Genomic DNA, 23,241 nt, shown 5'->3' with positions numbered 1-23,241 from the left:
TATATACATCTGTATATATTTATCTGCCTGGTCTCAAAATACGAGTGCTTGATTTCCAACTGTCATAAAATATAGCATTTACTTGACAAATAAATGTGAAAACGCTTTGACGAGGGTTGCGCTAAGTTTTATACGCTTCATAAGCGCCTCGCTCAACTATGCACGAACCGTAGGGAACCAAAAGTAAAACAAAACCAACAAAACGCAAATGTCAGAAAGGAAAAAAAAATCTTTCAAATGTTTAAGCTAATGGAAATGGAAAGACTCAAACCACTCTATCAAATAAAATAAACATTATGTAATGTGGAAAAGAAAAAAGTGACATAACGACTTTCAAAACAACTATAATAAACAAGGGAATATCCAATCTCTCAAGCGAAACACTAAGTAAAATTTATTTGCTAAATGTGATGTCCCTCACCTCTCTGTATGCGGATATTGATGTATTTGTTGTGGACACATTCTTCTGATATAAAATTGCACGCGTTTTGTTGCTAATATTTATTAAGAGAGCAACAAAGTTCCCGCTGTTTGTTAGTAGATGGCTCCAGCAGTTAGTGGTGATCGATTTTGATATATCCAAAACATGATAAAGTTAACTCGGGCATTTGAAAAAGTACTTTATGTGACACACGTTGCTAAACCGGTTAAAACCTAACTTAAACCACTAAATGGAGAGTTCCATCTTGCTGATTTCCACATTTTGCACTGTCCGATTATTATCTTTCAATGCAATAGCTCAGAAGCAGTTTCACTTACAAGACGACATCGAATTAATTTTTGGATTGCATCAGAGCCATTAGATGATCAGTTTTACTGTAATAATATTCGAACTTTGCCAGAAAAATGGGAAAAAGTTGTGCCTAGCGATGACTAACACTCTCAATAATTTATTCGTAACCATTTTCTTACAATAAAGTTGCATTTTCATAAAAAAACAGCGAGTACTTAGTTGCACATCTAACACATTCAACCTTTTTTAGTTGGTACAGCAGCCGATGGAACGATGTGCTGTACAAGTTATACCACGCCATTGACATAGTTCAGCGAATTAAGAGACATGAAACCCCTCCAGCTCTGAGAGTATTCAACTCAGCCGGGGGAAGCAGAGGAAAAGGAAGACCTCCACTCCGTTGGAAAGACCAGTTGGAGAAGGACCTGGACACACAAAGTGTGTCTTTTCACAAAAAGTGAAAAGGAAGAACGACTGACGCGCTGTTTTAAAATCGGCAATAACCACGTAAGCGGTGTCTACGCCAATAAAAAAGAAGTAGAAATTTCAATTAATTTGTTCTTCGTAGCTATATGTTTACAATGCGAAAAATTCGACGGGCGATGTTTACCATATGTTTAAAATGTCACATAATTATTTTATGTAGTTTGATTTACCACGAGAAAAAGTATTCGAGTGGAACAAGATATTCAGTGAAGGTTGTGAGATCATCGAAAACATTCCTTAACCAAGTCTCCTATCCACTTCTAATAATGACAATAACTATTAAAATGTTAAAACAGTATTTTAAAAGGATCTCAAAAACTTTTTTGGATCCACTGAACGCATTTTGGTTAATGTTTTGGATATGAAGCCTGTCAATACTATACGCAATCCAAAATTCTAGAATGTGTTGTAACACTGAAGTAGAGTAAAGGTAGCAAAAAGTTTGCTTTACGAAGTATTTGAGGACATTGATCAAAAGCACCATTACTGGTACCGAAACGTGGGTTCATGAACACGACGACGAAATTTTCCAACAATATAGCAAACGGCTCAAAATTGAGCCAAAACAGAAAAAAACAAAATTCTCTGAAGGCCACCCAAAGTTTATAACAAGTGTCATGCTAGTATTGACATGAAGGCCATAATACGGATAAATGTTTGTAATAAAATACCAAAGGTATTTTATTAGATGGTACATAAATCATCACAAATCAGAGGCTTGACAGACTAATGCTGAAAGCATTTACGGATAACCCGATTGCTACATAATCAAATATTTTTTTGATTCCAATTAAAAATCAAAAACTATCTGAAACGACGACACCAAAATTACGGTTCGTAGTCTTTAGCCAGAAGAACTTATCTCAATCAAAGTCAATGAAAAAATCTCGTTACAACATCATCCGTGATTTTTGTTAAGCTATTTGAAAAACTCTGCAAATATTTATCAAAAGAGTTTGTAAGATTCTCTAGAAAACGTATTAAGGTTTTATTTACTCAACCACTTAATATGAAAACGTAAAGCGTAATAACTTTTATATTCTCGAAGTGAGATTATTACTATTTAAACTAACATACATGAAATAAAAACAAAAATCATGAAATAATCACTATCATTGAAAGCTTAAAAATTAGGCACTTGACTTCTTGGTAGAAATCGTTTTATTTAAGTGACACGGCGCATTATCTGCCTCACGGTATTGTGGTCGAGCACGATGAATGCGTGACAAAAGACGCTTCATAACACCAAGGTTAAACACAGCATTAATCGCTTGGCCAGGTGGGACGAACTCTCGGTGTACAATATCCTCGGAATCGTAGAAACAAATTAGCATTGTCTTTATTTTTGACTTCTGAAGACGACCGACTTCTGATCTTCACAGAGGTCCTCATGACCTTCTTGGAATCGCTTAAACCACTCATGCACATTACTACGGCATAGGCACTGATCACCATAAACTTTTTTCATCATTTGAAATGTTTCAGTGAACGTTTTCCAAAGTTTAAAATAAAATTTAATATTTGCTCTTTGTTCAAAATGCATTTTACGACCGATGACCAAAAGTTGCTGTCACTTTTTGATCGATAACATCGACTGTAGTTATCCAATTGTCTTAAAATTTTTACGAAATGTCAACAAGAGGTCAAACTTTTTATTTCATATACCCACCAATAGGTGGCGCCACCAGAAACAGTTATATTTAAAAAGTTCTGTTTCTTTTGCGACAGACCTTGTAAATTTTTTCTAAAAAAATCCTGTGGTAACCTTCGGATAAGACGGTAGGGTATTAATAAAACCCGATCGTTTTGAGTAACTTTGACGGTATTCGTCAACGACAGCTTTAAACCACACAATAAGTTATACTGAATACGTCAACGAGAGCAATATGTTAGATAAAATGGGCCTTATATAACCTTTCGTAGGTTAGCGTTTTTATGCATTAGTGAGAACACGACTTGCAAAATTATGTGGGTCTTCTACAAGCACAGTATAGTCTCGTCAATATCACATTACAATGAAGTCATTACCGCCGAAATATCACTAGGTCAACACAGTTATAGGCAATTTCAATGATAAATATCTTTAATGAAACTTAATATTTCCCAAAAAATTTATTTACAGAAATATCTCTTATTCTTACCATTTCAGGTCATAAATTTTGATTCGCCACGCGGTGGTATATCATTAGTAACTGAGAAGGGTGTAGTCACCACCAGCCGATTATTGGTGCAAAAGGCCATACAACAGGACTCGGGACTATACACCTGCACGCCGTCAAATGCAAATCCTACATCGGTGCGCGTGCACATCGTTGATGGTGAGTAGATAAAAACAAAAACAAATTCCAATGTAAACGCCAAATTGAAAAGATTAACTGCCTGAAAGTTCAGCAAAGCAATACCCCTGTTACATAGCTGCAACACGGATAACTTTATGTTTTGAGTGAGCCCCGATTGTTAACTGCCTTAGCAGAGTTATGTTCAGATATGCTCAAGTTATGTATGATGAATGTTGTTTTGATATATTTCAATTGGCTGATTTATGGTTTTGGAAGTACGCCTACATAGATACGCTGAACGAAGTACGAAAAAGTCCGCGCTTGTGCTTTAATATTAGAAGAAAGTTTTAGTTTATTGCTAATAGACGTGGTTGGAATTCTATATGCTATTCAAACTTTGAAATTTCTACTATATATGGCGCAATATATTACATAGTATATAGTATGTGTGCGACTTTGTACATATGTTCTTCCATTGGTGAACGTTCGAACCGTTTTCTGAAATACAGACCTTTTCATACAGCAACAATAATAACAGTAACTCATTAAGTTCAGAAGCATGTAAGTTAAATCAACTGTGAAGCATCAAAACAATTATTTCTACAATCCGTAAGAATCCACGTATCAAACATATGCGATTAAACTTTATATGAAACCAGCAAGAAAGAGCAAACAGCATAACAGCACATAACTCCTTTAGTCCTGTCAGCCTGTCTTTGTATCTATTGAAAACGCTAGAGAGACTCATAGTCGTGTACAATACGGGTCGAATGCTAACGACCTGGCTGTTATGAGCATATATGAGGACGGTCAGTCGATACTGCCTTGCATTCGGTAGTGTCATACCCGGTGGGAGCCTTTATAAGATTATGATGCGGTTATCTTTCATGATATCGGGGGGCGATCTTCAACAGCGTATGATAGGAGGCGGTTATTGAAACTTTTAACAAGTTGGAGGTCTAAGCTAATCTAAAGCATATCATCCGTCATTTCATATGTGACACAACGGTTGTGGTACTTCGGAGGTAAAAAGGAGAGCCCTCAAGATAGGGTTTTTTTCCTTTTGCTCTGAATCCTAGTGGCGGACGACCTTTTTAAGGAACTTGCGAAACGAGGATGCCTGGTGGCTTCTTATCCGGACGATGCAGATCTTTTGGTAAAAGGAAAATTTCTAATTAAATTACGATTTCAGCCATGGGTATACACTAAGGACAACACCAATAATGGCACTCAATGCTATTCTACATGATGCACCTACCGACATAATTGGTAGGGAATATGGATACGTGAAAGGCCCATTCCTTACAATTTAGATCAATTCAACGTGGAACCTTCACCTGGCGGTTCTTTATCACATCTGCCAAGAATTAATGGGCGGGGCGGAGCTGTTGGGGAAGAAGTACAATGAGTTTCTTTACATACATATAAATCTAAGCTAATAGAGAGGGTAGGAGGTGGAGTTTTCTATCGGGAGCTCTCCATCCATTTTAGTTTCAGGGTACCGCACCAGCTTAACGCCTTTAAAGCGGAGGTAGTTAATATTAAGGTAGCGGTAGCTATGCTGCTATGAAGTACAGCCTCTTCCAGAGAGTGCGCATTCATTCCGTTAGCCAAACGGCTATACCGGCTTTAAGCTCAAAATGAAATCCTGGAAACTAGAAAGCCAATGAACTTCCTAGGGAGGACACTCTTACTTCAACTTCATCTGATTAGATGCGATTTGGTTTTTAGAAGAATCCACGGGTCTTTCGTGATTTCAGAAATCTGATATCTGATCAACAACCAGAACTTGTACGAATGCGAGATCCTTTTAGTCCAAATTGAACCGAAAAGGTCTCCGAACTACTTGCACTTAGCAAAGTCATTCTCGCCACAATTTGAGGTATTCTGACCGTACACTTTGTAATAGCCACACTCTCGGTGCGCAAAACACTTGTCAGACGCAAATCTGTATGTATTTCCCGACTTTTGCCATACGGAGATTGAAATATTTCAATAGACCCACCTTTGGAGAATCTATCGAAGTGCCTGGAATGGATATTGACAGCCTTAATACATTTTCAGTGAGCTCCAAAGGCTTCGTCGATATAACCTTTAATCCTCAAAACAGGTTATTCTAATAGAGAAGACATGTTTAGACCAAACCTAATATAAGAACTATAAGTTAAGTATATTTGAAAGTAAAACGTATCTCAAGAACTATCTGATTTAACAAATTGTAACAGCTCTTGCAAACTACTGTTGCTAAAATCAGCTTGCTCGCCAACTACTGTTAATTTTTTCCACAAAGGAGCAACCAAAAATTACCAAAACATACAACAACTTAGCAAGTGAAAGTTTCGCAATTAATTATAGTTGTTTGACCAAGTAACCGAGTGTGGGTATGTCAAAAACTACAGGCATCCCAAGCAAAGTTAAGTTTCCCTACTTTTCGTGGCACATTAAACGTTTAACGCTGTCGAACTAGTTTGAGCGCGCTCAATGTTAATAGCCCACAGTTCTCGCAGACCAGGCGAAGCGCCCAGAGCGACCACACACACTCATACACCAGCGTGATGGTTAACAGCCATTAGCGCAAATAGCGCACTGCGCCACTTTTATGCCACATGAATTGAGGAAATGATTGCTCTTAAAGTGAAAGTGAATGCGGTAGCGCAGGGCGGGCGCACGGGTGTGTAATTATATTTGCTAAACACTTTCGCCTATTCCCCCTTCCCCCGCACATAGCTATGTAAATATGTATGCGAGCACTAAAACTAGTCAATGTTGTAAAAGTCATGCATAAATCATGCAAATGGCCACGTAATTCAAGTAAAAGCATAACGCTTGCACGACACGCTTCACTCCTTCACTGCGAAATGGCTGACTGCTAGGCTGGCTCATAAACATGATGTGCATAAAAGTCGATTAATTAGCGAATAGTAAATTAAGTTGAGTATGAGAGCAAAACTCACGACAGCTGGGCGTCTGTGTAATGTTTGAGTTTACTCAGCAAATTGGCGGAGTTCGGCACTAATTTCGTAAACGTGAGACATTAGTGTGATTAAAAATGAGCAGATATTGGAAGAATTGTTCTATGGGCGATGCATAATAAGTGTCAAGAAGCTATGTACAGTCGATTGTGTGGGTGGATCCACACGGGGTATTCTTTTGATATGGTGTAAGTTCTTAGATCAGCTATTCTGTTAGTGCATTTAATGGAGTGGGTTTAGTTCGAAGTAAATGTGGTTAAATTTCGCTTTAGTAAGGAGTTGAATATACGAATGTAGTACCGAATGTTCGCCATAATACCATAATACAAATATGAGTTTTTAGGAATAATTATTTAACTACTGAGATGGCTTAAGTGTTATATGCTTGTTATATTTACACTAGTGGCCACGCTATGCTGTGCTATTTTTACACTAGTAGCCCCGCAAAGCTTACCACTCAAAAATGTCAAGTGTTCTGCATATTTAACAACACTTTATAGTGGTACTTTTTGCGGTATGGAAATTTTTTATTTACAAATAAGTTAATGACATGTTATTTATCAAAAATTTTAAAAATTAAAAACAAAACACATTCAACTATAGACAAAATAATTTTAAAGTTAGTGAGCTTTACAAAATGAGCTCAAAACGTAAGAAACTTAGATACAAAGAAAAAAAATCCCAAAAAAATTAAAGAAAATATAGTGGTAAGGTTTGCGTGGCCACGAGTTTTTATACGGTAGCGAACAACCCATCGGTTTGTATTTAAAGCATGATTGTAACCGACAAGTGTAATTTTCTGCCGAAAGGTTTATTCTTTCACATAAATTTGTGCTCTGTACACGCTTTATAACTATTAGTTTTGTTTATTTTTCAATAGTTTCAAAGTTTATTTCGTGCTCGTGCTTCGTTAAAGTTTAAATTAAAAAAGTGTCCGAATTGCAAAAAAGTAATATTTTGATTTTGCGAAAAGAAAATCTCACCATTCGGGAAATTAGTGATAGAGTTGGTTTCAGCAAGTCTTCCATCGGAGTATTTCTAAAAAATTTTGATAAAACCATGTCTCTTAAGAGAAAAACTGGCTCTGGAGCAAAGAAGAAGATAAGTTCTAGCTTAAGGGATTGCTTAAAAACTGCTGAGGACAATAAAGTGGAGTTATTTGAAGATGTCGGCATTGAAGCTAGTGCAAAAACTGTTCGGCGAAAGCTTCAAGAGGTTGGTTTGAACGCTGGTTGGCCCGCCAAAAAAACACTTTCAACCGTTTATGATGGGCAACAGAACATCGAAATTGGACTCAACTTGATTGGCGAAATGTAATCTTCTCAGATGAGTCCAAATTTAACCTTTTGTGCAGCGACGGTATGTCCTATGTGAGAAGAAGGACTGGTGAGCGATTCAAGAACGAATGTGTTCAAAGAACTGTTAAGCAGGAAAGCAGTCGAATGGTCTGGGGTTGCTCTTCCTACTATAGTCTTGGGCAACAAGTCCTAATAGAATGAACCGTCAATGGGACTAAGTATAAGGAGATACTTGAAACAAATTTAATACCTTCAATGGAAAACCACTTTTCACGAGCAGATGTTCTTATTTTTCAGGATAACTCTGCACCCTGCCATCGTACCAAAATAGTAAGTACCCATTTTTTTGTACAACTAGGGTTTATTGCTATAATTTTAACTACAAATTTTATACTTGTCATTTTTGCTTTCTTCAAGGTGATTTATCAAAGGTCGGGGTCTCGACTTTGGAGTGACCAGGTATCAGTCCGCACAGAAGAGACCAAAGAAGTTAGTTGAATGGAATTCTCGAAGAAGCGTGGTATAATGATATTGGAGCAGGATCAATAAAAAAACCTCATAAATTCAATGCCAGAAGGTATAAAAGCCGTTATAAATATAAACAGAGTGCTTTTGTATAGACTAATATTTCCTTTAACTAAAACTATAAAATCACTTCTCTAATGTAAATAAAAAAAATTGTCACTGTTTATATTTCTAGCTACCAAAAATGATAGAATATCTCAAATTAATAAAAATAAAAAAAAATGTTTATAAGTGCAATCGACTACACTGACTTTTTTTATGCTTAACACTAATTTTTTAAATATATATTACTATTTTAAAATAAAACATTTAAACATTCCACTAAAATAATAAGGAAAACTGTGATTTTTTAGTTGTCCGGATTTCACTGTCCGCTACAGTATATATGTATATTATATGCTAAGAGCGAACTCCTTATAAACCGTTGCAAACTTTTTGTCATGAGCACCAAGGATACTGAATTTATTGGGGATAGTATAATTACATAGTTTTTGGAGATTCGTAGATAATTGTAAACTATTCGGTATTTAATAAATATACCCAAAAGTTAAGAAGTTTTCAGAAAGTCGCCTTATCACAAAACATTCAAGCATACGGACATTTCCCCGCCAATCAAGTTCGATAGAGTGCGCCGAAGGTAATATACTTCTCAATTAAATAACAAGCATATACCATATACGTCTAGCTAACATTCTAGTCTAATGGCTATCACCATTTGGCAGGATTGCTCATACACATCTTGTATTGCTATTCTAAGTCCGCCAAACATTAGAAAAGTCTCCCTCTTAACCAATATACCTTCTGATGTTAATGTTTAAGCTTAAAGTAATATTTATATAAAAAAAATACTTAGATAGTTTGGGTTTAATCAATATTCATGCCTAAAGTGTGAAAAGGACTTCTCAACTAGGGTGGTTTCTCACTAACATCTTTTACTTACGGAACAAAGATGTATAAACTTCAACATTACTCTCGGCATAACCGATAATTGGGATTTGCATATGAACATGAATATGACCAAAATAAAGAGCCGCCAAAAAGATTCTCAAATTTGTAGCCAGAAACACTTGGTTGACGTAGCTGAATAATCAACCAACCTGTCAGAACATCGCACTCTGAACAATGGCAGGATTCCTCGTGAGTCTACAGTGACAACTTTTTCCCCAGTCAAGGAGTATAACGAACTACTCTCCAAGCAGTTGCTATCAGGAAGTTTTAACCGAAATCATGTGTATCGGAACCGCCTTCCAGGAATATAAATGTGCTTTCGCTCAATGTGTTGATGACATGTTAAACCAACTACACTTCGAGCGAAACTCATTAACACACATTATACACTGATAGCCAGGCGGCTCTCCTCTCGTCACCCAAGGCTAATTCCAGCATAGTTCTTAACTGCAAGAAGGCACTGAGCTCCACCTAGACTTGATCTGGGTTCGCGGCAACAGGAACATTTTCGGCAACGAAAAAGCATTCGAGTTGACAAAGGCTGTAGCTTTTTTAAACGAATCCGAGGCAGAGTTATTACCAAGCCCGCTTGGATCGATCAAGAGAGAGCTCAATATACCAAGTTGCAGATGGAAAAATATAACAAAATGCAATATAACTAAATAGATATGGCCAAAATATAACAAGAAAAGAACTAACCTAGACTTATTTAATAGGTTCAGCAAAAGTATCTTCAGATAACTGCTACCAGGGGCATTGGCCGTTTGGAGAACATGCGTCCAAAATTGGTATTACCTACAACAACATCTGCCGAACTAGTAGAGAATAAGGAAGGAAACAATTTTCCACTTTCTCTGTGAATACTTAGATCAAACACAGAACACTTGGGAACCATCAAGCTTTAAACCTTGAATGGATGTCTAGACAAATATATTGTACATTATTAGCTTCATCGAAACCACAAAACGGTTTGAACGATAAGATAAAACGTGATAGCAGTCATAGATCTACTACTAGTGCTTCAAAATGACACAGATAGTGCTAATTGAGCCCGAAATATAACACACCTGTACTTCTACCTACCTTCCTACATTCACGACAATAAGTGGTATACTATAATCCTATTTACCTAGACTATACTCGGACATAGCCAACATACTACATATACTAATATTCTCCATGTAAGAGGTTGCTATAAAACTCACTCATCTAATTTTTCTTTACCTAAAGTTCGATTCTGTCAGAACACCTCGTTTCCTAAATCGATTGATAGATAGCATCGATTACAAGTAATTTACAGTTTTTACGAATAATAGTTATTACAACAACAAAATCAGCAATTTAGAATACCTTCTCAAAAGTGAGCGATGTTGTTAAAATGACGAAAAAGATGTAAACCTTCAACCGTTTCGGCAATATATAACGTGGACCATGAAAGTTTATGTGCCAAATATAAGAGAATTTCAATAATTTACTTGAAGATTTCTAAAATTTAACTTTACTGAGATTTTTTTTATTTTGCGTATTAAAAAGTTAACTCTTTTTTCTTCAAATATTTACGAGCATTAATATGCAAGCCACTTCAATTTATTTGCAACCAATTTGTGTCATTTCTGTGCAGGTGAACATCCCGCTGCTATGCATCATGGACACGCCACACCACAAGTCCAACCACCGCCTGCTACGCTGCTACTGCTCTTGGCACTCCTAGCCATATTACTGCTGCAAGAGCAACCCAGCCAATCGACAGAAAAGCAAAAACAAAAGCAACACCAACAACCAGAAGAAATTGCCGAGCTGCCACAGCAATATAAACTACGTCAACGCATCCGATGGAAGTGGTGGCAAAGCAATCAACTATGGAATGAAAAATTTGCGGTCTACCAACGAACAGAGCCATTCACCATGGAATTGTCACAAATGGTAAGAGGTCACGCGCAAGAGCGGGTGGCGAAAATGTGTCCAAATGCAGCACCAATGCTTTTACTGCCACCACAAGAGACGCAAAGACGTCGGGAGACCGACGACAAGACATCGGCAGCAACATAGCCATCAGATGGCAATTGGAATAGAGAGTAGAATGGCACTCGAATTGATGTAAATTAAGTTCCCATCCAGATCCTAATAGTTAAACGAAAACTTAAAGTACTTTTTTAAGCGCTTTAAAGGGTAAATAATAAATAAACTATGTAAAGTAGGTGCGTGTGCGTGTGCGTCTGTAAGAGCAACGGTGTGGCTGCGTTTATGAGCGTACTTGTTAGGATAAACCATGATTTAGAGTAAACACAGTTATTATCACTAGGAAGGTAAGGGATTACCATAAAATATAGATTAGCATGAAATTGACAATTACTTAGAGAGCAAGAGTGAAAGAACTTATAAATAGAGAGTATGGCAAAAACAGAGAGATTAACATGACAAATATTGTATGCAAGAACTTTTTTAAGGTTCTCGCAATAAATGACTAGTACGGTGAGAGTAAGTCTAAACAAACTACCAGCTCTATTAGTATGTTACAAGAATTTCACAAAACTCTGATTATATGTATGTAGATTAAAGTGTAAATTATGGTTGGCGGTGAAAAAACTTTTAGTAAAATCTAAAGATTATTTGTGGAATAAAATGCACACAGAAAATATCAAATATATATAGACTTTTTAAACTTAAAGTAGGCTTCTCAACATGAGAACAGCGTAAACATATTCATTCTTTTAGTATTTGGACAAGCAAAGAAGCATACTTTTAGGAACGGTACTCTTAACAAAAACTAACTGTCACAAACTATATCCAATTAGCCACAGCATTTCTAAATTTCATAAAAATTAACTTCGAAAATCTTAATTTGCCAACCACTAAGTACAACAACATTCTCTACACCCCACGCAATTTTCACATTTCAAAAAAGCTACGACTGTCTGTATGTATTTCACACGTCACCATTGAACGCATTTAATCAATATTTAATATATTTAATAAACGTATCGACATTAAGCGTAAAAGTTCACACAAAATTTAATGTAAACACTTTTGTATATGTAAATTAATTTAGATAGTGAAAGCGAAACAAAAACAAAAACTTTGTGTAACTATTCTCAATGTACACACGACTAAAACAGCATTTAAAAACAATAGTTAAATTAATTGTGGTAAGAATGTTGAAAAATAGATATAAAAGAGCAATTAAAATAAAAGAAATTAAAAATAATGGTAAAATAGAAGGCGAGTCTACAAACACATAATTATAATAAAAATAAATAAAAAAATCATAATAAAAAATCCGTAGCTTTAAGCTACAAAATATGTCAAACAAAATAGTTATAATTAATTTGTATTTATAGTTTTAGTAAGGAATATTTTTTGTTATAAAATACTGTAAATAATTGATCATAGTTTTAAACAGCTGGAATGTATTGCTCTAAAATCCCATTTGTATAAGTTTGGTTTTGATAAAAACAGCAAACATTCGGTAGGTTAAAGCAATAAGAGGGCATTACAGCGGAAATATATAAAGAACTTACTTTAGAAGCAAATACAAAAGAAAAAATAAAAAAAAAAAATACAAAAGAAAACAATAAAAAAATAAAAACGTTAGAGTATAATAAAATACAATTCAAACAATAAATGTTGCATCACGGCAACAACAAATTCATGCTATCTTAAAGAGGAAATGAAATCCAGAAACCAATTACATAACGCAAACTCATTATAATCATTTTCCTACAGCTTTCTTCGATTCGACAAGCAAGTTGTCAATTGAACGTGCGTTACAACTACGCTAGCTTGTTCTCTGATGCAAGCACAATTGTGCCACTATTTTTTTTTCTGTAAAAGTGTTGTTTCACAACAAAGGAGAGAGAGAGCGTTCAATGGACCGCCGATATCAATTTAAGCGATCGTCTCAGTGTGACACTGCGAAAAATCATTGATTTTAGCGACTCCTTTTTTTTGGTCTAAAACAAAAATTTCGAAAAGATTATTAATGTGTAGGAAAGTCGTTATAGCGTTTTTCTTTGTTTTTTTTTCACAATTTGACAAAATGGCGACGGTTTGAACAAAAAGTGTCGAATTTGATACTTCTTTCGACAGTTTCTCGTGGAAAAATATATGAAGATTTCAAAAAAAAATTAAAAGCTTCCATAGCGCGATAGCGGATGACATTAGAAATGTTCTCTCCAAATTTACTAGATACCTTTAAAACTCTTCCTTTGAGAGTGGAAACCGTTTTGAAAAATACCATTCTGAGAAAAACACGTTTAAAAATTGGAGTTGCAGTGTTCGGTGCTCTGTTCCTTTCTACAAGAAATGTTGTAGCAACCGTAATATTTTGAATTTCGATTATGATTTCAAAATTTCTTAAAATGTTTATTATAGTGTATACTATCCGATAATGCAATTAATCATCAATAATCGATTACCGGTCTTTCTATGAACATTCCAGAAAAGCTTATCTTAAGACACAGTGTCAAAACAAGAAAAAACGTTAACTTCGGCTGCACCGAAGCTAATACACCCTTCACAGGAGCATTTCTTTTAGTAACTATGTGTTCAGTTTATATGGAAGCTATATGATATAGTAATCCGATCTGAACAATTTTTTCGGAGATTATATTATTACCTTAAACAGTAATCCATGTCAAATTTCGTGAATATATCTTGACAAATGCGAAAGTTTTCCATACAAGAACTTGATTCCGATCGTTCAGTTTGTATGGCAGCTAAATGTTATAGTTGTCCGATATCGGCAGTTCCGAGCTTCTTGAGGAGAAAATGGGGTTTGCAAAATTTCAAAACGATATCTTAAAAACTGAAGGACTAGTTCGTATATATACAGACAGCCGGACAGACGGACATGGCTAAATCGACTCAGCTCAACATATTGATCATTTATATACTTATATACTTTATAGGGTGTCTGACGATTCCTTCTGGGTGTTACAAACTTCGTGACAAACTTAATATGCCCTGTTCAGGGTATAATTATACAAGTGATTGTAAAGAGTGTTATATTTTAACTATGAAGTACATTAAAATATGACATATTATTATCCAATAACCTGAATAATAAATATTATGACTATGAGCAAAAAATAGGAAGTTTTGCTTCATAATTTAAAATTCTTAATTTATTCTTTAAAGTCCCTCTCAAAATAATCCCCTTTGGATCAAAACACATGTGCTAACGTTTTTCCATTTTCATAAAAGTTCTTAGCGTAAATTTCCGGAATAATCTTCAATGCACGATGAGGAGATCCATGTTTAATGTTTTCAATTGACTCAAAACGGTTTCCCGTAGCGGTCGTTTGAGTTTGCTGATAGCCAAAAGACAAACGGATCCAAAAGAGTTATTTTGGTTGGATTGAGATTTAAGCATAGCTTCTGTAATCAGAGTAAGAGAATGGCATGAGAGTTTTCATTTTAACTATTTCAAAGATTTTCAAACTACCGTTTTTTATCTCTCAATATTTCTTAATTGTCGCGCTGTTCACATCTCCCAATTTTTACTACATTAAAGTTGAATTACGCGTTAAGTTTTATATTTTTTTTAACCCCACACAGATCGTCTTAAAACATAACTGCAATCCAATTATTCATAACAGCAACTACTTGTAAATAAACCGAAAATCTATGAAAATTGATAAACTACAAAACATGAATTAAATGTTAAGAAAAATTTGAAAAAATCTCAAATGCAAATCTCACCAATTCTAGTCCTAAGCTTCATGAACACATATGAAGCGAAGTCAATGTTAGTAAAATTAAATGAAAAAGTTATGGCAACACAAACGAAACAACAAATAAATTTTTATCACACTTAACTACATGGCTACATATACCACGCAAAAGCATGTACAACAATAACATGTGTAACTTGAACACTTATGTGTGTATATTTATTTTTATTGGTAAATTAGTTATATTTCGTTTATTAATTTCAAGTTTTTTTTTTTATTTTCAAGAAGAGGAAATTTAGTTTTATAAATGAAATCAATAGCTAAAACAAGAGCTTATTTTTTTTACCTAAGCCATGTCATCAATTTAGTAATGCATCGCAATAGCTGTAAATTTTTTACGCAATTAATGTTAACACAAAAGAAAGTCAAACAACTAAAACAAAATCTAATAAAAACATTAAACCATGAATTGTTAGCAGAAATTGAATTCAAACCGAATATTTAATGAAACTCAATGCTGCTGGAAACTAACAACAACATAAATTTAATATAAACATAAGTGATTACATAACTAAGCTAAGCACCAATTTATTAATAATAATAATAATATCAGTAAAAACTTGAGCCGAAAATTAGTGTGTACTAATTAATTAAATTATTAATTATTATTTTAATTAATGAAAGTAAATATGAGTGTAGCAAAACATGTTTTGTAATAAAAAATAAGTTGAAAATACTAGTAAATTACATATTAATTAAATAAAAATTAAGTGAAAATAAATGAATGAACAATTGCCATGTTACAAATGGAGTTAAATTTAAAATATACAAATGTAATGAAATTAGAAATAAAATGCCAATGTATAAATGATTACGAAATTTTTGAGCTTCTTTCCTCAGTTGTGAGCGTAAGTATTGATATGTCAGCAGTTTATGAGACGCCAAGTGCTGGATAACAGCGAAACAAACTTCTTTTTTAAAGAAAGAGTACAGAAATTTCAAATTTAATGGGGAATTATTATTATCGTCCGAAATAACATTATTTGGCTTTCTTTTTTTTTGAAGATTATCTCTTTGAAATCTTGGTCGCGGCTACGTTACAGATGCTCCATTCGTTGAGAACAAAAAAAGCGGCGGGGGCCGATGGATTGCCGACCGAGCTATTCAAACACGGCGTCGAAGAACTAATAAGAAGCATGTATCAGCTTCTTTGTAAAATATGGTCGGACGAAAACATATCCGAAGATTGGAATTTAAGTGTGCTATGCCCAATCCATAAAAAAGGAGACCCCACAATCTGCGCCAACTACCGTGGGATTAGCCTCCCCAACATCGCGTATAAGGTTCTATCGAGCGTATTGTGTGAAAGATCAAGACCCACCGTCAGCAAACTGATTGGATCTTATCAGTGTGGATTTAGGCTCGGAAAATCAACAACTGACCAGATGTTCACCATGAGCCAAATCTTGGAAAAGATCCGTGAAAAGAGGATCGAGACACACCACCTTTTCGTCGATTTCAAAGCTGCTTTCGACGGCACGAAAAGGTGCTGCCTTTATGCCGCGATGTCTGAATTTGGTATCCCCGCAAAACTAATACAGCTGTGTAAGCTGACGTTGAACAACACCAAAAGCTCCGTCAGGATCGGCAAGAACCTCTCCCAGCCGTTCGATACCAAACGAAGTTTCAGGCAAGGAGACTTCCTATCGTGCGACTGCCTCAATCAACTGCTGGAGAAAATAATTCGAGCTGCAGAACTTAATCGAGCAGGTACAATCTTTTATAAAAGTGTACAGCTGCTGGTGTATGTGTATGCCGATGATATGATTCTCACGTCACTGTTGATAGCCATATCTTCGAAGTTGGAAATAATTTCGTTTATTTTGGAACCAGTGTAAACACCACCAACAATATCAGCCCGGAAATCCAACGCAGAATAACTCTTGCCAATAGGTGCTACCTCGGACTGAGTAGGCAATTGAAAAGTAAAGTCCTCTCTCGACGAACAAAAGCCAAACTCTATAAGTCGCTCATAATTCCCGTCCTGCTATATGGTGCAGAGGCATGGTCGATGACAAGATCTGATGTGTCGACGTTACGAGTTTTCGAGAGAAAGGTTCTGCGAAAAATTTATGGTCATTTGCAGGTTGGCCACGGCGGATATCGCATTCGATGTAAGGATGAGTTGTATGAGGTATACGACGACATTGACATAGTTCAGCGAATTAAAAGACAGCGGCTACGCTGGCTATGTCGTGTTGTTCGAATGGACGAAAACACTCCAGCTCTGAAGGTATTCGACGCATTACCCGCCGGGGGAAGCAGAGAAGGAGGAAGACCTCCACATCGTTGGAATGACCAGGTGGAGAACGACCTGGCTTCGCTTGGAATCTCCAAATAACGCCACGTAGCGAAAAGAAAAAACGACTGGGCGTTAAAAGTATATACATACGTCTGTCGATATCTTAGAAAACGCCAAGTCAAGCACTTAGACTAAGGAAATTTATCCTTTTTATCAACTGTAATAAAGGATATTCGAAATTCTATAGAATTGAAGGGAAATTCGATTCCCATTATTGCTCTCCCTTCCAAAGAAGAGTGGAGAAGAGGCGAGATGGATAGATGTACAAGAATCTTTACGGACGAGTCAAAAGTAGATAATTGAAACTAAAGTGATATTTTTTTTAGCAAAATTAGATACCGGATTCGCCTTCCGACTACAATACCTCTAAAGAAATCACAAAAATTAAAGAAAACCTTCTTCTTCTGATAAAGAGTCTGCCCAAAGCAAGGAAAATACATATTCCAAATCACAAAATTTTTTCGATAAACAGTGTCGCGTTAACGTCTGTGTAAAAACGCTTCCCGACTAACAGGATGTCATGAAACGTATTATTATTGGCGATGAGTCTTGGTTCTATGTTTATGACCTGTGGCGAAGGTGAACCCAAGCCGAAAAAACCACGGCAAAGTCGAAAAACAAGGTTATGTTCACAGTTTTTTTTTTTGATCATCGAGGTATGGAGAACTCCAAATTCCTTCCAACCGTGAGTGTTATGCGTCGTGCGAAGCTATGCCTAAAAAGGAGGCTGAATTATGGGCAGACAAATCTTGGACTTTGCACCACGGTAATGCTTCCTCGCATACTGCGTTGATTCTTCATGAGTTTTTCGCCAAATTTTTAACTAATGTCGTGCCGCAACCATCGCATTCGCCTGATTTATCACCGTATGACTTTTGGCTATTCAACAAACTCACACGATCGCTCCGTAGAAACCGTTGTGAGTCATTTGAAGACATTAAACGTGAATCGCTAGCAAGAGGACTAACAGATCACTGGCTAATTACCAGACAAGCCAGCAGACTATGAACACCATATAATAACTATTGCAGAAGCTGTCAAGAGGTGGAAGAAAAGGAAACTATAAAATATGTTCTAAGGGAATGCAAAAACTTTGCATAGGAAAGGAAATGCAACTATCAGACAAAGTTTTCTTGAATATGCTATGAATGTTGCACAGGTAAAACATTTTGCATTGATGAACTTCATCAGAAGCACGGGGTGGTTGAGATACCTGTAGGAGACAATAGAGTGAAGTGATTTTAGTCCCAGGGGTTTTACAATTGGCCTTGCGACGTCAGACATCCACTGTACCTACCTACCAAATCTTTTAGAAAATAATATACTCAATCTAACATCTATGCAACAATATTTCATGCAAAATTGCATGTTGTTCAAAACCAACAACAATAATGACGAATTAATTTTCAATTAATAATAACAGAACATCATCGGACTATACAGTTACAATTTACCTACAACCAAAATCATAATAATTAAACACAGTACAGTTTTGCGCCATATACCGTTATTCTAAAAACACAGCAATTGAAGGATTAACAGCCTGTTAAGTTTAGCTACTAAGCTCTTTTATTGGTTGACTACACACCAAATGCATAGTAAATAAAATGGAATTTTCAAGTATTAATGAAAGTATAATCACTGTTCGTTAGAGCCGCAAATCCCCGTTTCCATATTTGCTCTCAATTGTTTATTGTTTTATTTGCGCAGCATGTAATTGTAATGGAATATTTGCGCGCTCACGTACACACACAGGTACACATCAACGCATATGAGGTGAGCCGGCGTCGCATAATATCGAGACCAGGCATTATTTGGCCAATTTATTGTTATCAAGTTTTTTTAAATGAGCACTGCGGCAGCTAAACAACAACACAATAAAGCTGCTATACAGCAAATTACAAAAACAACATTACAACAAAATATGTAGTGCGCACAGTAGTTTAATCACTTACTGCCAGACAAAACTATATGTAGATGTGTATGTAGGTATGTATGCGTGTGTTGGCGCAGAACAATTGCGTTTATACCAAGTGACCGTTATATCGGCGTTTTATCGCAATTAGCAAAATACATGCCGTTATTGTTAGTATTCAGCACACACAAAGCGTGCCATAGGACACGTGTATGTGTGCCTTTGTACACTCATAAACACACAAATGAAAGCGCTTGTTAGGACATGATTGCATTCGCACAGCCGTGAGCATTGCGACTTCACATTTTCGTGCATAAATTAAATTTCAAATTATTGCGAATTAGCGAGAGATGGGAAATCGAAAGTTGCGCAGCGGCATTGCGACTAGATTGGAACCTACTTTTTGGATGTAAAATTGGAGTTTTTATTTTAAATGCCCAGCAGTGAAATCAATTAGTTATTAACTATCATGAAACTATTTTGTATTGCAAACCCAGCTGGTAATTCAGGTGACTCTCTTTAAATGGAATGAAATTGAAAAAAGAAAAGAAAAAACTCCTTCATACTAATTCAAAATAGATAACAAAAATTCAGATTTAGTTCAATGTTGGAAATCCAGAAATTTCGTGATTGAAGAGAACTGTATGAGATGCGTTAAACATAAATTAAAGTGAGTCAGCAGGATAGGGCATCAACGGGATAACCCAACCTCTGTTGCTCTATCAGACCATACGCTACAAAAGTAGAACGATAGGGACAGTAAACGACATCTCAAGAGTTGTCCATCTCTGTGACGTCTTTATGGCGAATTTTGCGAAAAGATCTTGGCCTACATTCTTGCAAGATCAAATTGACGCGAGGACTGAAACTTGACCACAAAAAAGCTCGTATGTTTATAAATTGGGCTGAGCAACAACTTGAAAATGATCCGGATTTTCATCGAAAAATCATCTTCAGCGATGAGACTCATTTCTGGCAGACTTGGACAATATGTGACTTCAACAGGACGTCCCCACAACGTACACAGCGAATGTCACAATCGATATACTTGTATGTACTTATTGAAAACCAAGTTTGGTGAAAGTGTTATCTCACGAAATGGCCAAGTCAATTGGCCCCTCGGTCATGCGATTTGACGCCGTTAGACTATTTTCTGTGGAACTATGTCATGTCTATGGTCTATGCCAACAAGCCAGCGACGATTGATGTACTTCGTGAAATTGCAACAATATTAGCCGATTTATTCTTGAAAACCATTGAACATTAGGTTTAGCGGCTGGACTTTTGCAAGCGTGCCCGTGGTGGCCATGCAAAAAAAATCGATCTACATATATAATGGTATGAAATGTACTTTCGCAGGAGTAAAGAATTTCATTGATATCTCAAACAGTTTTTGTTTTATTTAAAAAAACTTGTGTTGCGCTCTTATTGAAAAATCCGATAGTAATTTCTATGAGAAAAATATATATGAGGCACTTACCAAACAATGGAACATTAGATCTCAGATACATTGTGAAAATGGTAAAACACGGTCACTATCACCATCAATTTTGCTAAGATATCCTACATACATATTGAACGATACATACCGTATGAAGGTAACCAGAAGTTTGATACATAGTCTCATATTAGGTATATTGGAAATAAAAGTATTGTCGACCGAAGTTAATCTAGTTATTATTAACCGAAAAAGATGCTCTCTACCAAAATATTAGGATTAAATTCAGGTTGATCTTTGAAAGTCTTTATTTTCATCCTCTGTTATTAATTTTAGGCACCAAGATATACTCTTATGAGGAAAAGACGATATCTCTTTTTTATTAAGGTAACTCACATATTAACCGATATATTACGTAATACTCTTAAGGTTCAACCAAATGTTCGAAAAACATTATTTTAGGTATGTGGGACTAAAGAAAATATTTATCTGATTCCAACCAATTACGGCATACAGGCATAATAGTATCAAAAAAGAATTTTCTCCGAATATCTGTAATATATCTCCCAGATTGACCGATGTTTTCGGTAAAAAGTTAACCACGTTCCATTTCTGGAGCCTTAAACTATTTTCGTCCGATTTTTTCAATCATAGTTATTATACTTGAGAAACGATTGCGATGCACTATTTTTTGCAAAGTTTTATCCCGATATACAAGGTCTGTCGCAAAAAAACAGAACTTTTTAAATATAACTGTTTCTGGTAGCGCCACCTATTGGTGGGTATATGAAATAAAAAGTTTGATCTCTTGTTGACATTTCGTAAAAATTTTAAGACAATTGGATAACTACAATCGATGTTATCGATCAAAAAGTGTCAGCAGCTTTTGGTCATCGGTAGTAAAATGCATTTTGAACAAAGACCAAATATAAAATTTTGTTTTAAACTCGGGAGAACGTTTACTGAAACATTTCAAATTATGAAAAAAGTTTATAGTGATAAGTTCATATTCCGTAGTAATGTGCATGAGTGGTTTAAGCGATTCCAAGAAGGTCGTGAGGACCTCTGTGATGATCAGAAGTCGGGTCGGCCAAAATCAGTGGTTACCCATAACAATATTGAAAAAGTGCAGGAATTTTTTAAGAATGAGCCGATATCTTCTTTGTGTTACATGGAAATGGAGTTAAATATCACCAAAGACTCCATTCATCGCATTTTGATAGATAAATTGCGTCTACGGAAGGTGTGCTCCAAGTTAGTTCCGCACAAATTGACTGACGACCAAAAATTGCTCTTATCGATCGACGCTTGTTACTGATTTTTTGACAAAAAACTCCATATTAAGCATTAATCACTCACCCTGCTCACCTGATCTGCCACCCTGTGATTTTTACCTATTTGGAAAACTTAATTTGCCCATGAAAGGACACTGGTTTCAGGACATTTCAGCTATCCAAAAGGCGACGACTGATATTCTCAAGAGCTTTCCGAAAAATGACCTTAAATACTCATGTGAAATGATAATTGACCGGGCTAAACGCTGTATCGAAGCACAAAGAAACTACTTTGAATAAAAAAATATCTATAACTTTTGAAAAATATTTATTTTTTTTAACAGTCCTGATTCTTTTGCGACAGACCTTGTATATTGCACATTCAGCAAATAATTTTGCTGCCTCTCTTTAAATGGAATGGAATTGCTCCCCTTCATACCAATTAAAAATAGATAACAAAAATTTAAATCTAATTTATGGACTAACTAAAAAAAAAACAGGAAAAAACGTTAACTTCTGCTGCACTGAAGCTAATATACCCTTCACAGGTCGTGTCTTGAATAGTTTTTGGATGGCAGCGTTCTCAAGAGCGAACGCTCGGAGTTACAATCATTTATAAGTGAAACTTTAAACGCATTTTTATCGAAACGACATTTTTCAAAATTGCTGACTATGATAACTCAACGAGAAATTGACCGATCGACTTGAAATTAAAACTGAGAATTTTTGAATACATTTACGATACAATGAATTTTTGATATTTTCCAAAGATCGTAAGTCATTGTATAGAAAATATCCTTAAATTTAATAAACTTTTCAAATTTTTTTGTTTCAGCTACTCATTCGGCCGGAATCACGCCAGCAGTTGAGGCACTTTTTTTTTGGCACCTCCGAAGACAGCCCCTAACTCCGTTACTTTTCAACATTTTTGTAAAAAACAAATCTTAAAATATAGCTGTAGGTATACCGTATTACATTCAAAGAAGCTCGAAATATTCAAGAGCGTACTTTCTCTAAAAAAAATTCACGAAAATCGTCTAATTTTTCATACGTCACACTTGTATAGCCCCTTAAGTACCAAGTTTGGACTTTGCGGTGTATAACTCCAGCCATGTTTTGAGAGCTCAAGTCTATGTGTAAGAGCTAGCATTGCCGTGGTGTAGAGTGTTTCGTCATCGGCGGTTGATTTCTTAAAAGACAACAGGCAAAAATGTTTGTATACCCCTCAGAATTTACTGCTCAGCGTTGTTCCATTTGGTATGGCTACTACATATCCACTTTTTCCAAAAAAACAGGTAATTATTTTCTTGGAAACGCATCGTGTGCAAACAACTTTTGT

General features: G+C 35.7%; 1 protein-coding gene and 1 long non-coding RNA gene across 5 annotated transcripts in view; one reads left to right on the top strand and one right to left on the bottom strand.

Annotated features, from left to right (window-relative positions):
- The window catches only part of LOC120773797 (zwei Ig domain protein zig-8), a 586,297-nt gene extending 572,872 nt beyond the window's left edge, over positions 1–13,425 (top strand). For all 4 annotated transcript variants that reach the window (XM_040102902.1, XM_040102904.1, XM_040102901.1 and 1 more), the window contains exons 6-7: positions 3,369–3,537; positions 10,863–13,425. In XM_040102902.1, coding sequence (XP_039958836.1) covers positions 3,369–3,537; positions 10,863–11,290 — 597 coding nt within the window. In that variant the 3' untranslated portion in view covers positions 11,291–13,425. The remainder of the gene's footprint in view (positions 1–3,368; positions 3,538–10,862) is intronic.
- LOC120773798 overlaps positions 1–23,241 on the bottom strand; it is a 151,943-nt gene that overhangs the window by 113,758 nt on the left and 14,944 nt on the right. The window lies entirely within an intron of this gene.

The sequence above is a fragment of the Bactrocera tryoni genome, chromosome 4 (genome assembly GCF_016617805.1).
Source record: "Bactrocera tryoni isolate S06 chromosome 4, CSIRO_BtryS06_freeze2, whole genome shotgun sequence".
In the NCBI taxonomy this organism is placed as follows: domain Eukaryota; kingdom Metazoa; phylum Arthropoda; class Insecta; order Diptera; family Tephritidae; genus Bactrocera; species Bactrocera tryoni.
Note: the sequence above shows the minus strand (reverse complement) of the source record. Positions and strands in the feature narration are given on the sequence as shown.